Source organism: Pogona vitticeps, chromosome 2 (assembly GCF_051106095.1).
Source record: "Pogona vitticeps strain Pit_001003342236 chromosome 2, PviZW2.1, whole genome shotgun sequence".
Taxonomy (NCBI): Eukaryota; Metazoa; Chordata; class Lepidosauria; order Squamata; family Agamidae; genus Pogona; species Pogona vitticeps.
This window is the reverse complement of record NC_135784.1, coordinates 265,575,415-265,589,279: the sequence shown is the minus strand read 5'-3', so window position 1 is coordinate 265,589,279 and position 13,865 is coordinate 265,575,415. Positions and strand designations below refer to the sequence as shown.

Here is a 13,865-nt window from a genome sequence, read left to right as displayed (position 1 = left end):
TCACCACCAGCTGTGCTGACTGGGGTTTCTGGGAGTTGCAGTTCAAAAGCATCTGAGTAACAAAGGTTAAGAACCACTGACTTAATATGGTGAAACGTTAGGAAGAAAAACCTTAAGAACACGGCCAAACAGCCCGGAAAACCCACAAGAACCATCACCTTATATGGGTGGAGTGAAATTTCCATTGTGTTTCAAAAATGGTATCAGGGTCTTATAAAGTCAGTGTTTAGTAGATCATCATCATCTAACAACTGTGGAGCTGGAAGGAACCCTGTGGATCCTCAAGTCTAGCCCTGTCAAGGAGGTAGAGTGGGGAATTGAACTCCAGAAACTCTGACTCTGCAGCCAGATACCTGAGCCACTGAGCTATCTTATTGGTCATCTTGCAAATTATTGCACTCTTTTAGATTAAGAATTTGCTTACATATGAAAATCACATCAGTGTAAAGTGCTTTTTGGCTTTCCCCCTGTTTTACAGGGTTAAACACTGTTTCATTTAGTTGGGCCCATAAGTATTACTCTGAGCTATAACACAATAGTATCTCACTGCAACATGATCAATACCAGTTGGTTAAAAGTTCTGTTTTAGTGATTAAGCTACAGATATTCACTATCAGGCATATTAAGAATTATAGTGTTTGACTTAATGTGGCTCAGAAGCAATAGCTGCAATTCTCTCTCTCTCTCTTTCTTATCCAGGTGTCAGTTATATTGGATCAGTGGGACCTTCCTCATATGTAGGATTTTTTCCAAAATGGGCAGGATGGTACACCAATTATGAAACCCATTGTTATGACAATAGGTTAAAATAATATGCAACAGATTTCTAGACATCTCTAGTATGACTGTGGCTACTTAAGATAATATATTGAAACTTGTTGCTGCTGATAGAGTCCCCTAGAAAGCTCCTGCCAACCATGTATGTTCCAAAACTAGCTGGAAGTGACTATATTATTAATACTTTTGAAGATGTCAGTGGTGCATTGCCTACTGAAGTCTTTATTTGATACAGTATGTAACTTGGAAAATCTCTAGATTGTAAACACAGGGCAAGGTCTTGCTTTTGACAGGCTAGAGAATAAGATCTATAGTAGACTAGTAGTGTTCCTTTGAGTATGTTTTACCACTCTTAGGCAACGTAGCAAGAGTGCTACTTAATTCTAATGATTGCTGATACATTTGATTTCTTATGCCATTGTCAGTTATGTTTCAAGCTAGGTTTGAAGTTCAAATTACCTGGTGGCCTTGGTGGGAGAAGTGCGTATAGAGGAAGGGAAAGGCCACGTGACACGGCTGACTCTTCTATCACCTTTGGTAGTCTTGAATCCATCAATTGACATATTTCATTGAACTAGCTGGATTTATAGAACATGCCATGCTGTGTGACAGTGGTTCTGCTCTTGTATAACAGGCATTAATTGAAGGTGGCACTATTCTATCCGTATTGCCTTTTCTTGAGTGTTCCATTATGCCACAGCCCCTATTGTTTAATGCAGTGGTTCTTAACCTTTGTTACTTAGGTGTTTTTGAACTGCAACTCCCAGAAACCTCAGCCAGCAGAGCTGATGGTGAAGGCTTCTGGGAGTTGCAGTCCAAAAACATCTGAGAAACAAAGGTTAAGAACCACTGGTTTAATAGATCTGTAAAGTAACTGAGGGATCTCTGACATTTTGTAACATTATGTCCTCATTGTATGTTCTTTTATACCATTCTTATATCATTCTTCTGTGATAAATCCTCCTTTCCTGGACACAATTTTCTTCTTTGCTTTCCATGTAGCAGCAATCATAATTCCCCATTATGGTTACATCTGTAAACTACAATTGTTCTTTACCTCAGAAATGTAAATTAGAAACCCACTTCAGTGGAGGGATGTGAAAAGTCTTGCAAAACTGCCCATCCTTGAAATAAGCTGTTTTGTTATTTCAAAGCAGCCTACCAATTGCAAGTCATAGGATATTTCTTGTCTCCTGCATGAGAATGCAAGAAGTGGCACCCCCCCCGCTTCAAAAGGATTTATAGTCCCCAGAAGTAACATTTTAGATTCTGACTTATATGTACACATCTTCACACATATATAAATATGGAAAAAACTCTAGAAATGGAACCTAGTAGCTGTCTTTATAGAAGCATTTCTCCTTTGTTGCTGTCAGTATTAATTTTTATTTTTTTATTTAACGTTTTCTTTCTCAGAAGAAGCCTGCCAAGACAGGTGTTGCTGAATCTCCTAAAACACAGTCAAGTGGGACATCTTCCATCAGCAAGGTAATTCAAGTCTTTATAAACAAGCCTACTTTCTTAGAAGTGTTGCTAATGCTCAGAATTAATGTACTGCTGGTGGTTTACATGTACTGGTGGGATGTCGAATTTTCATTTAGATATAAAGCAAGAATGGAGATATTCGAAAGAGGTTTAAGATTTTGTACCCACAAGTTCTTCTTGATGAATAGGCAGGAATCATCAGGGACTAAATGTCAATTTTATGGAGGGTGAGGTGTTGAACTGAGGAGAGATTTGACAGTCTCTTCTTCCCATTTGTAAAAAGGCAAAAGAGTTCTGACCAAGTTTGAAAAAGTTTGGTCCAGTAAAAGGCGTCATCCACTCTTGCAGTTGTATGAATTTGGAAAAGTTACTTTGGGGACTAGAACTCCCAGAATCCTCCACTTGCATGGGAATTCTAGGTGTTGTCATCTGAAAAGTAACTTTTACCAGGTCTACAAATATTTTATTCATTTTCCTACTCTAAGCCCTCTTACTGTCTTGTGTAACTGCTAAATTATAAAAAAACAGTGGCCACAATAAATCTTGGTGATAAAACGTCATTGATATCTAGGATCCATAACTCCTGGCTACAAGCCACTGAAATGAAATACGCACCTTTGATTTGCACTTCCGGTTCCCTTTTTACTTAGGCTAGTTGGCTATTTTTTTTTCCACGTGAGGATCTGTCAAACCTGTTTGGATAAACTGTCATAGAAGGGAGGAGCCACTAAGCCCGTGTGCAGAGAGTGTTGGGAGGATGTGCTGTTTGGATTGGCTGTGTCATCCTCAAAGACACAGATTTCGATAGGATTGTCTTAAAACTGAAACCACAGGCAGAAGAACTGACACAGACTGAAATGAAAATGAGTGTCTGATAAGGATCGGCCTGATTGACTAGTCTGGTATTTGGGAAGCCGTATTCTCGGTGTATAGAGTGAGTGCTGTGCTTTTATTTTCCCCTGGATATTTTTGTTTCTGCCAGAAGATTTTGCGTGTGGTGTTGTCAAGTGTGTGCCTTCATTCCTTCTACTAGCCTTCAGTTCTCTGTACTGTGGAAACATGAGTTTTGAATTAGCTGTGTTGGTGACGTGCTTAGTAAGGGGAGGGGGGCTGGCTGAAGCATTCATGCTGTTGTGGCATTTATAGCAAATCATACCTTAATAATGTGTTTGCCTTGTGTTTCTCATTTCTTGCCAGAAGAAGATTGGCTTTTCTCACAAGGATACGGATGATCATGTTGTGTAGTTGTAAAAAAAAAAGATTTTATAAAAGCAGCAGCTGAAAAGATCTTGGCAAAATGTTTTAAGGATATCAGCATCTCCAGGGTTGTGGGACTAAGGCTGCTTACTAAGACTGCTGAGTGCCAGAAACCCACTGAGGTGTCTCTTAGAATTCCGATGTGTCATTGCTGACTGTCTCTTCCCTGTATATTTTGAAAATACCCATTCAGGGTGTGGTAAGGCAATTGTTGTCATACTGGGATCTTTTCCTTTGTTGAGGCATGCGTAGAAACAGTGATTTCTTCTAGTCTACAGATTGCATTTGTTAAGCTTACAGTAGCAGGGATGATGGATGAAATAATTGTAACTTCTTTCTCCGTGTTTTAAAGAAACAGCTTTTTTCAGCAATTGAATTTGCAGTGAGTTGGTGCTGTTAAATTTCTTTCCTAAATTTCTTTACACAAAATTAAGTCTGACTGAATTCAGTGGAATTTGCTTCTGAGTAGATATGTATTGTTGCTGACAGACTCAAATACAATAAGCCCTGCGGTCTAACTCGAAATGGCTTTATTGCCCTAATTTTCGTATTTGAGTGGACTGGAACTTGTAGATATGATGTGTAAACGAAAGGTTGTCAGAATGGAGGGAATTAATTGAATGTTTGCTCTCTCTGTACACTTTTCAAAACCCGTACTTATAGTGGGGAAATTATTAAGAGAAACACTTGTTTCGGATATAAAAGGAAGTGTTTCTAACTCACTGTGTACCATTGTGAAGAACTATATCTGTAGGAGTTCTCTAGAACAGTGGTCCCCGACCTTGGGCCTCCAGTTGTGCTTGGACTATAATTCCCAGAAGCCTTCACCACCACGTCTGCTGGCCAGGATTTCTGGGAGTTGAAGTCCAAGAACATTGGAGGCTCAAAGTTGGGGACCGCTGCTCTAGAAGATACAGTGGGTGAACCTGATGGGCAGTTGCATCAGATGGCAGTTTTTCCAGATTAAAAGATTACTTTTTATTCTTGTACGTATCTTGAAATAGTATGATTAACCATTCGAGTCCTGTACATTCCTGCTGCCATCTCCCCATGGAGAGGCCATCCTGTCTCCAGGCAGTGACTGCAGATAACGGACGCCTCCCTGTGCGCACAGGCTGAAGGGAACGGGTCGGACAAAACCCGCAGGCTGTAGTTTGGAGACCCCTGGACTATATCTTTGCCTCTTTGAGGGACATTTAGTAAAAGCCTTTGCATTGGCCAGGTCTCAGTATAAACAGTAGACATTTGATCTTCTGCCTTTTCTTGATCAACATGCCACACTTTGGATTTCCAAATCTGGCTCAATTCTTTCTCAGATTTGCTATGTTTTGTGGCAGTGGTACAGTTAGGCAATTTTAGACCCTGGACTTCCTTATTTTGTGGTGGACAGAGAGTTGTGGCCTATAAAATCAGTATTCTGAAGAAAGCACCTACAGGTTTAGGTGCAGTCATAATTTCGGCTTGGATCATAGTGTGCTATTTTTATATCGCTGTATAGGGCTTAACACCCTATAGAGTGGTATAAAAGCGTGGGATGTGAGGCTGCTGAGGGTTAAACTGCAGAAGCCTCTGTACTGCAGGTCAGACGACCTGCAGTTGTAAAATCGAATTCACGCGACAGAGTGAGCTCCCCTCATTAATTCCAGCTGCTACCAACCTAGCAGTTCGAAAGCATGTAAATGTGAGTAGATAAATAGGTACCACCTCGGTGGGAAGGTAACGGCATTCTGTGTCTAGTCACGCTGGCCATGTGATCACAGAAACTTTCTTCGGACAAACGCTGGCTCTATGGCTTGGAAACGGGGATGAGCACTGCACCCTAGAGTCAGACACAACTCGACTAAATGTCAAAGGGAACTTTTACCTTTATAGGGTTTAAAGCACTCTGTGAGCAGTTTACAGTTTAAAATTTAATTATGCAGGCTACACATTCGCCCACCCCCAGCTAGCTGGGTACTCAGTTTACTGACCTTGGAAGGATGGAAACCTGAGTCAACCTTGAGTTGGTTACCTGAACTTGTCAGGATCGAATTTAGACCATGAGCAGGGTCCTGACAGTAGTACTGCAGTTTAGCCAATGCACCACAAGGCTCATATAAGATCTGAGACTGTCTAAAGTCTGAGTCTGCGTGTTTTCATTGATGGAGAGCTCATGTAATCAGGAAATTCTTCCTAAAGTGTAGTTGAAACTATAGCTGTGTTCAAACGGCAGTTTGAAAATCCCCCCCCCCCCATTTTTAGGGAGCATTTCACCTAATTTCTCCAAGAGAAGAAGATACATTTGAACAGTTTCTCAAAGGTGGGGCTCACCATTAGCTATGGTTGTAGCAACCTTTGTTTTTTTCCCTCCTAAGAATTTTTGTTTTTACACTACTAGTGAAAATGGCCACAAGGACCAGGATAATGGCCACCATCTTGTTTGTTCCACAATTCTCACTATCCTTCTTGGGCAGTGGCTCCCACTTGGGTCCCCAGATGTTCTTGGACTAAAACTCTTTCACCACTAGCTGTGTTGGCAGGGACTTCTGGGAGTTGTAGTCCAAGAATATCTGAGAGCATACCTGTTTTAGGGCATTATAATGCTGTTGACAGTGATGTAGCCAGACCAAAAACATTCCAAAATAATCATTTTGAAAATAACTATTCAAAGCAACCTTTTATTTTTAAGGGAGAATGGCAAAGAAAAAACTCAGAACAGCTCTTTTTATGGAATTTTTACTCAGCCCTTGTCATTCTGCAGCGTTTAGCACCTATTTCAGAATTTCCAAATATCACATCTATCCAAAACTGGGGCAGTTGTAAGCCTGCTGCCAAAGAGCTGAAGTAAAAAACATACCCTCTCACATACACACTCAAGCCACCTCGTAAGTAAGGGAAGCTTAAGAACCCAGAGCTTCTCCTATGTTAATTTCTTTGAAGTGTTCTCTTCTTTCAGATTCTCTTTGAAGGGGATGTCTTTTCTATCCAATTGCAAGAGATCTGCCAAATTTTCAGCGCAGCATTAATTAAAAGCCTCTTGTAATTTGAACCCATTGGCTAAGGTCCTCCTCCCAGGAACTCCCATTGGTACTTTTAAGACAGAAGTGTTTTTCATTGCTTCCTTACCATAACTATTTAGTTGAACTCTGATATTATGAGACTCTGGCAACCTCCGTGGTGAGGTTTAATTCTGCCTTTGTAATTATTTGAAATATTTTGCCTTCAGCGAGATGGAGAGCTTGCAAACTGATACCTTTGTCACCTTGGTCTTGTACCGAATCTGAAACTCCATTTTGCCCGTCTAGCAGTCTGACTGCGTGAGGCATGGGCATCATAACTGGCTCAATTTGGGGACTTCCTGCTTGACCCCCATGTTTTGTAACATTTTTGCCCATTGAAGAGTTGTAGAGAATTGAAAGTATACCTTATGTTTAACTTTTCAGAAATGCAATGAATATATTGCCTTACTTTGCTTTCACTTATTTTTATTTTTCTAAAAGCCTACCCAGTTGCATGCAGGTCACCAGGCAGTTCTGCATTGTGTTCTAACTGGGCGTGCCTCCCCCCCCCCAAACACGATGAAGTCCCTCCCAAGTTCTGTTTTGCTCTGGGTCATCCAGCTGTTGTCAGTTACCAGGCAACGTGTTCGTATTTACTTCCAAGCCCAACATGTATTCACGTGTTGTATCAATGGACAAAACCTTCTTTTTAACGAATTTTGCACCATGCCAAAAAGAGATGGTGCAAAATAAAATACAAGATCCTTGATTAAAAGTAATAAACTTATATATAATATGTCAGCTAGGTAGTTAAAAAGGAAACACTCTGGGCTTTTGTATTTCCTTGCAATATGCTTTCAATGCAGATTAATTACTCCTTTGGATCTTTGAAAAACCTAGAATAGTACAGCATGGCTGTTACTGTGTTTCCCTAAAAAATAAGACAGGGTCTTATATTAATTTATGCTCCAAAAATGCTTAGAGCTTGTTTTCAGGGGATTTTGTTTTCATGTACAATAATTTACGTTTATTCAAATACAGTCCTGTCATTTCCTTCTGGTTGCTGCACAATGGTGGAGGGTGGGGTTTCACTTAACTAGGACTTATTTTTGGGGTAGGGCTTATATTACGAGCATCCTGAAAAATCATACTAGGACTTATTTTCATGTTAGGTCTTATTTTCAGAGAAACAGAGTATAAGAATCTGCATGGTACTATGTACTAACATCTTGTTCACAATGTAGCTGTAACAGTATTGTATCTCCACTGTATCTATACCACAAATGCTCTGGATGTACAGTACCAGTTATGGTTTTATACACTTTATCTCAACTGTATTTTAGAATCTTATTTTGTATTGTATCTTATACTTCCTTAATGCTGTATACATTTTATACATTCTCCAAATGTTATTCTGATCCTGCCCCTCAGACTAGGGAAGAGCAGAGGCCATTCAGGCCCCCAGGCCCAAAAGCCAGCCATACCTGATGGGAGTCTTTATGGCCCATCCATGGGCCATCTAAATAAACAAGAAACCCCCATCCTACACCAGGAACTGACATTGTGGTAAACTATGGCCAGATGGCTACACTTAGAATAACAAAAGGGCCCTCTATACCCTGCCCAAAGTGTCATTGGAATGTCAGGGGAGGAAGGCAGCAATAATGGATACTCTTGTTCCCAGACTTTCAGGCGTATCTTGGGCACAGGTCAAAGAAACATCAGGGCATAAATTTGATATTTTCCTCTGACCAATAGATTGGCTAAGTTAGCATCTCAGATCCAATGAGGAGCAAGATCCAAGGTTGGGTTACAGATGACCAATAATAGGTCAACTGCAGAAATACCTGAAGTCCAATCACGGCCGAGATCCAAAAGTTGGGATACAGATGACCAATAGCAATGTAGTACTTTTATGGCTCTTTGTCTGTAACCATTATAAAACATAGGTTCACTCTTTGCTCTGGGTCTCCCTCTGCTTTTAAGATGGGAGGCCCAGCTGAACTTTTGTACTTTAATAAAATTGGCTTGTTCAGCTGTCTTGTGCCTTTTCCTGTCTGTCCTTGCCGGAGATTCGAACTTAAAAATATAAGGTAACAAATAGTCCTAAATCTTTATAACAATATTGGAAACATTTACATTATTTATATCTACATTGCCATGGTTTCCATCTTATTCTTCAACATTTTTAGATAGGGAGAGTTCAAGCTTTTATCCAGAAGAGGGTTCTGTACTGTTAACAGAGTAAGATGCCCTAAGCAGCAGCCTAGTGAGCACATGGATTCAGCCCCTGAATATTGCAGTGGTTAGCAGAGTACATTTTTGCATCCAGAAATATCAGCAAATATCAGAATGGGTGAAGAATAGTCTAGGAAACCTGAAGAGGTCCCTCTTTCTTCCTTTTTGGCTGTGAGGCTTGGAAGAAAGCAACCCCTCTTTCAGTTAGAGGCCAGCCAAATTAGGGGGTCAAACTAAACATTTAGCAGTGGAGGGGAGGCAGGCTAGTTTGAGGACGAGTGCATGATCAGTAAAAAGCAAACAACAGATTGCTATTGTACCTAGATGTCTTATGTTGTTGCTATTATGCTCCTGTTAAGAAGATGAGTAAGGCATTTAATTATAATTTATTAATGCATTGTTTTCACAAGGTTGTTTCCAAGTTCTAATATGAGGGTAGGTTTTTAAAATCCGGTCTCCTCTTCCCTGCAGTCTTGATCCATACAGGTTGGTCCTGTGTATATGCATTTTGTATTGCCAAAAAGGGAACCATTAAAAAAAATCTAGTCCCAACCCACCAGGACCTCTGGCCTCGCAATATACTTGTCAGTCTGAATCCCGGACACTTGATGTGGAGTGACTGGCCTGAGCTTCTGCTCACTTTCCTGATGGGTGCTTGAGCACACCTCTGCTTCTGGCCCCTCTGATATTTGTTTCTTGCTGTGAACCTCAACCTCTTTCTGTAAACCTCATGCCTGCTTCTGCGCCCTGGCACCTGGCACCAAACTGCCTGAAATGTGAACTCTGCTGAGCCCAGACAAAGAGAATGTTTGATTGAGAAAGTTTTACAGGTAGTGTATGACTAAGGAAGGGTGGAACAGATACTTGCTAGTCCTGTGTTAATAAGGAATATGACTGTATGCATGTAATTCGATTAGGCTTAAGGCAGTTTCCTGAAAGTATGACGTATTCTCTTTAGCATTTACTTGTTGGAGATTGATGGGAAATGTAGTCAGATTTAGATCTTTGGTGAACACCTTTGGGCGTGATATTCAGCAGCTGAAAGTGAGAATGCGGCCTACACTGTTCAGTTTTAGTGATGTGAGTAAGAGCACCATTCTACAGAACCCTGGAATTTATATTCTGGTGAGGTAGTATAATTTTCTCCTACAAGGCTCAAGTGCTATGGGACTGCATGCAGCCCCCCCCCCCCAAAGTAACTTGCATGCCCAAGCTGTGAATCTCAGGATTTTGTATGATAGTGCTGTGCCATTTAAAGTTGTATCGGAGTGTTATAAATGAGCAGAGCAGATAGACACGGAGACTGTCAGTGGTGAACATTCTCACTCAAGATCCCTGAATATGTAAAATGTGTGTGCCAGATTTTATACAGTGTGGGCACAAAGAGAGTAAGGGCACCTTTCAAGTTAGGTGAAGTAGAAATTTTAAATAAAGCCAGTATTCTGTTGGCCCTTCTACAAATCTATTATCTGGGACTTGTGAAAACTCCAGTCTCAATGTCTTTCAGAATATGTGCAATGTGTTATTTAGGCTGGTTTTGGAAGTATCCCTGGCAAGTTAAAGCCATACCCAGCAATTTAATTAATGCTGGGTCTTAAGACAGAATTATGAATAAGCACAGTAGTTTAATAATGATTAAATTAATACTTGTGCCATTTTAGATGTATAAGAACTATTCTGAATTCTAATTGCAAACATAGTTTCAGTTTGGATGCAAGAAAGGTGGGTGGAAAACTTATTTTGACACCCTATTTCTGAAAATGATTTTGTGAACAGCCTGTGATGGTTGATGTTCTTTTCCTAAGTCAGGCAATAGCAATTGGTCCTTACTCAGACATATGTCAAAACAAAATCTACCTTTAATTAATTATTTTAAATATATAATGGATTTCAGTGGATATTTGTGGATAAACCACTTTTGTTTCTCAAAGCAAACACACGTTAAGTAACATTTTTAAAAAATGATACTGTACATTCAAATCTGACCTGATGCAGATCAGATATAAGCACGCTAGGTAGTGTTATTCTTCTTATTCTGTCAGCAATTTGTGGCACATATTCCTAAAACACTTCACTCTATTCTTACAGTTTATAAGTGAGCACACTACCTTCCTATAGCTTTGTTGTTACTCTGTGGCTTTCCAGTTATTTCTCTGTTTGAATAAAATTATCCTAGTATCTTGAGTGCAGTGTGTAGATTGTGAGAAATCTGTATCTACATGGCAAAAAAATCCATCAAGTTCAGGAGGACCAAGTGAGTTTTAGAAAACAGAAGTGTGTCTTATTTTTGCTCCATATGTTCTATAATTTTAAATCGTTATTAATAGTTATGTAGAATAATTAATTATAAATACATGTTTATACTATAATGCAGGTACAGCCTTCATCCGCTGTTGGCTCAAAACCGACTCCCACCATGAAACCTTCTGAAACAAAGGTATGTTTTCTGAAGCAAACAATAAGCAAAGTTGCCTGGTAGCTTAATATTTTTCTTCCAGCAGTTGATGTTATTGGCAACAGCTGTGATTATACAGTATCTCTCTTAGAAAGTGCCCTTTGTCTTCCTCATTTTACCCCTTTTAACACTTAGAATGTTGGGCTGTATATTGTTGGATACTTCTGCCTGCAAAAGAGGAGTGATGTCACTTGCCATGTCAGATTGCTGCTAATTGAAGAGCCTTTTTTTCAATTTTGAGGTGCTTGTGACACCTATCATTGTACATGAGTCACATATCCATAAACAAACAAAAAAAGGAATCTTTAATTAGTAGGCAGTGATATCACTCCTGTTGCACACTTGGAACTACGCAACAAGAGAGCAGCCCGTGTTGGCTAACACAGATTGGGGGGGGAGAATTTCTGGAAGCAAACCCCCTGTGGGTCAAATTAAATGTTATGGGGATTGTATATTTTCTGCTGTTATGAAGAGTGGGACTTTCAGAATTCTAGGACTTCCACTCCCGTAATTTGACCAGAAACCCCAGGCAGAATTATGGTGTGTAAGTCACCAAAGGAGTTGGGAGAAGGCCAATCTACCTCCAGGCTGTTCCCACTCTGCTGCTGCTTTGAATGGTAAAAGCATCCACCTGAGGCTGGATTCCCTGCAACTCACAAAGGTTCATGGGAGGGCAAGTTCCAGTGTCTATTAGAGCAGCGGTCTGCAACCTTTTTGGGACTGTGGACCAGTTGGGGGGTGCGGGCTCCGTGCGCGGGGGGTGTCACACTCGTGGGTGGGCGTGTTGCACTTGGGGAGGGATGTGTCACATTCACGCGCATGTGTGCGGGTGTGACATGGTACTCCGCGAGCGTGACATGCCCATCGTGCGTGCGGGGGGGCAGAGATCTGTTTCCGTGGCCCAATTCAAGGTAGCCGACAGACCGGCACCGGGCCGTGGACTGGGGATTGGGGACCCCTGTATTAGAGTGTATGGTGGCAGCCTGCATGGGAACTCACGCTGTCATGAACATTTAACTAACTCAAATATTGCTTTGGGTTTTTAAATCATAAGAGTCAGAGCAAATATCAGAGAGGGAATAATACCATACTCTGATTTGCAATATATGCTAGTGAATAAATTCTGTTTTAAAGAAAGGAAATTGATGGAGATAATTTGAATGTGCCTATTGCTGTCAAGTATTAAACTATTTATGGTCTGGAGTCTTTATTCCATTCAAGTATTTTATTAGACAGTCATTAGTTAATTTTCTTGTTAAGATAAAATTGTCATGACCTGTGAATGCATATGTCACTCTGTGCTTCCTGAACTTTATTATAAGTCAGAATCTGAACAGTCTATCCTGATGGTGTCATATGTATTGCTCCCCATGTAATTGTCAGTCAAGTAACCATATAAATAGACAAAGTATTTGTTAAACTATTTATAGCTTCAAGTGGAGATAGTTGATTAGTTGATACTCTATTTATAGGGTCAGCTATATATGGTTGAATTCCTCCTGTCTTGTTAGAGAGGCCACCAAAGCCAAATCCATGCAAATAAATATACAGTAATGTCCCACTTAGCACTCAGGATATGTTCCAAGAAAATGGAATGCTAATTGAATCACTGAGCAAGAGGGTCCTTTTAACAAAGGAGCACAGAATGAGTAGAATCAGTTATCCCAGAGGCCCATTCTACCACCTCTAGATAGACTGGGCCACTGTCAAAGACCACAGAATGGCTCCTCAAGCATTAACAGTGTGGGGAATCAGTGCTAAATGAGCTTTTACTGCAGTTAAACGTGAACATTAATTGTGCTGTCTCTCCTGAAATGTTTTGTCTTGTAAACAGAATTGAAGAATAATCTAACTCTTTAGTAATTATGTATGTAGATATATAGGTATGTATGTATATCTTTCTCATACCGGCACTTTTGCTTAAATTCCTGAATGTGGGAGAAGTAGTACCACTGAAGAATAGAGAGGCTGTTGAAGTTGTCCAGTCACAAACTGAAGTTATCCAGTCATTATGCAAATTACATGGACCTTGAAGAACTCCGCATTGTGCTTAGGGTGCTGTGATGCTTTAGAAAAAGAAATACTGGTTTTCCTCTGAAATGTCCCCCTTTGGATGTGGGCTTGTACAGTATTTAGAAATAGAGACTGACATGTTTCATGGGCAACCAGCACTTCATTTTTTTCCTCCTTTACTGCTCTGATTTCCTTGGTGACAGGGAGTATTAATTCTGTCACATACTTGCTGGTATCTGTTTGCTCCAGTAATTGATTTACTAGCTAATCCAGCAGTGGCTGTGTTTACATTACAGTGGAAGCAGGTGTGTACATACCTATAAATTATACAAAAATGTATAGAAAGCAGCTCTTCGTTGTTACTTACAGAATAAATATAGGATGTTAAAATTCTCGATATTTGTAGCACTGCATTTCTGGTCTGTCCCATACATCAGGGAGCCAAGTACTTTTGAACTGTAGCTAAAATAAAGCCAAGCATTGACTAATTACATGTATCAGAGCTTCTGTTTCTTCTGCTTCTTTAAGGGGACTTAACATAGCAGTTCCTAATGCAGTAGTGACCTGTATTTCTCTTACTTTTTTACTTTAGAACACTTACAGCAATACTGGATACTTCCTTCCTTCCTTCCTTCCTTCATAAGTTTCACTGACTGAAACTT

At 40.2% G+C, this 13,865-nt stretch overlaps 1 protein-coding gene across 10 annotated transcripts in view; it reads left to right on the top strand.

Annotated features, from left to right (window-relative positions):
* CAST (calpastatin) overlaps positions 1–13,865 on the top strand; it is a 70,640-nt gene that overhangs the window by 17,034 nt on the left and 39,741 nt on the right. For 4 of the 10 annotated variants that reach the window (XM_020793227.3, XM_020793231.3, XM_078386290.1 and 1 more), the window contains exons 3-4: positions 2,194–2,265; positions 11,110–11,172. In XM_020793227.3, coding sequence (XP_020648886.3) covers positions 2,194–2,265; positions 11,110–11,172 — 135 coding nt within the window. Of the gene's footprint in view, positions 1–2,193; positions 2,266–2,991; positions 3,179–11,109; positions 11,173–13,865 lie in introns of those variants that run through there. The other 6 variants (XM_078386289.1, XM_020793228.3, XM_078386291.1 and 3 more) reach the window with 3 other exon arrangements.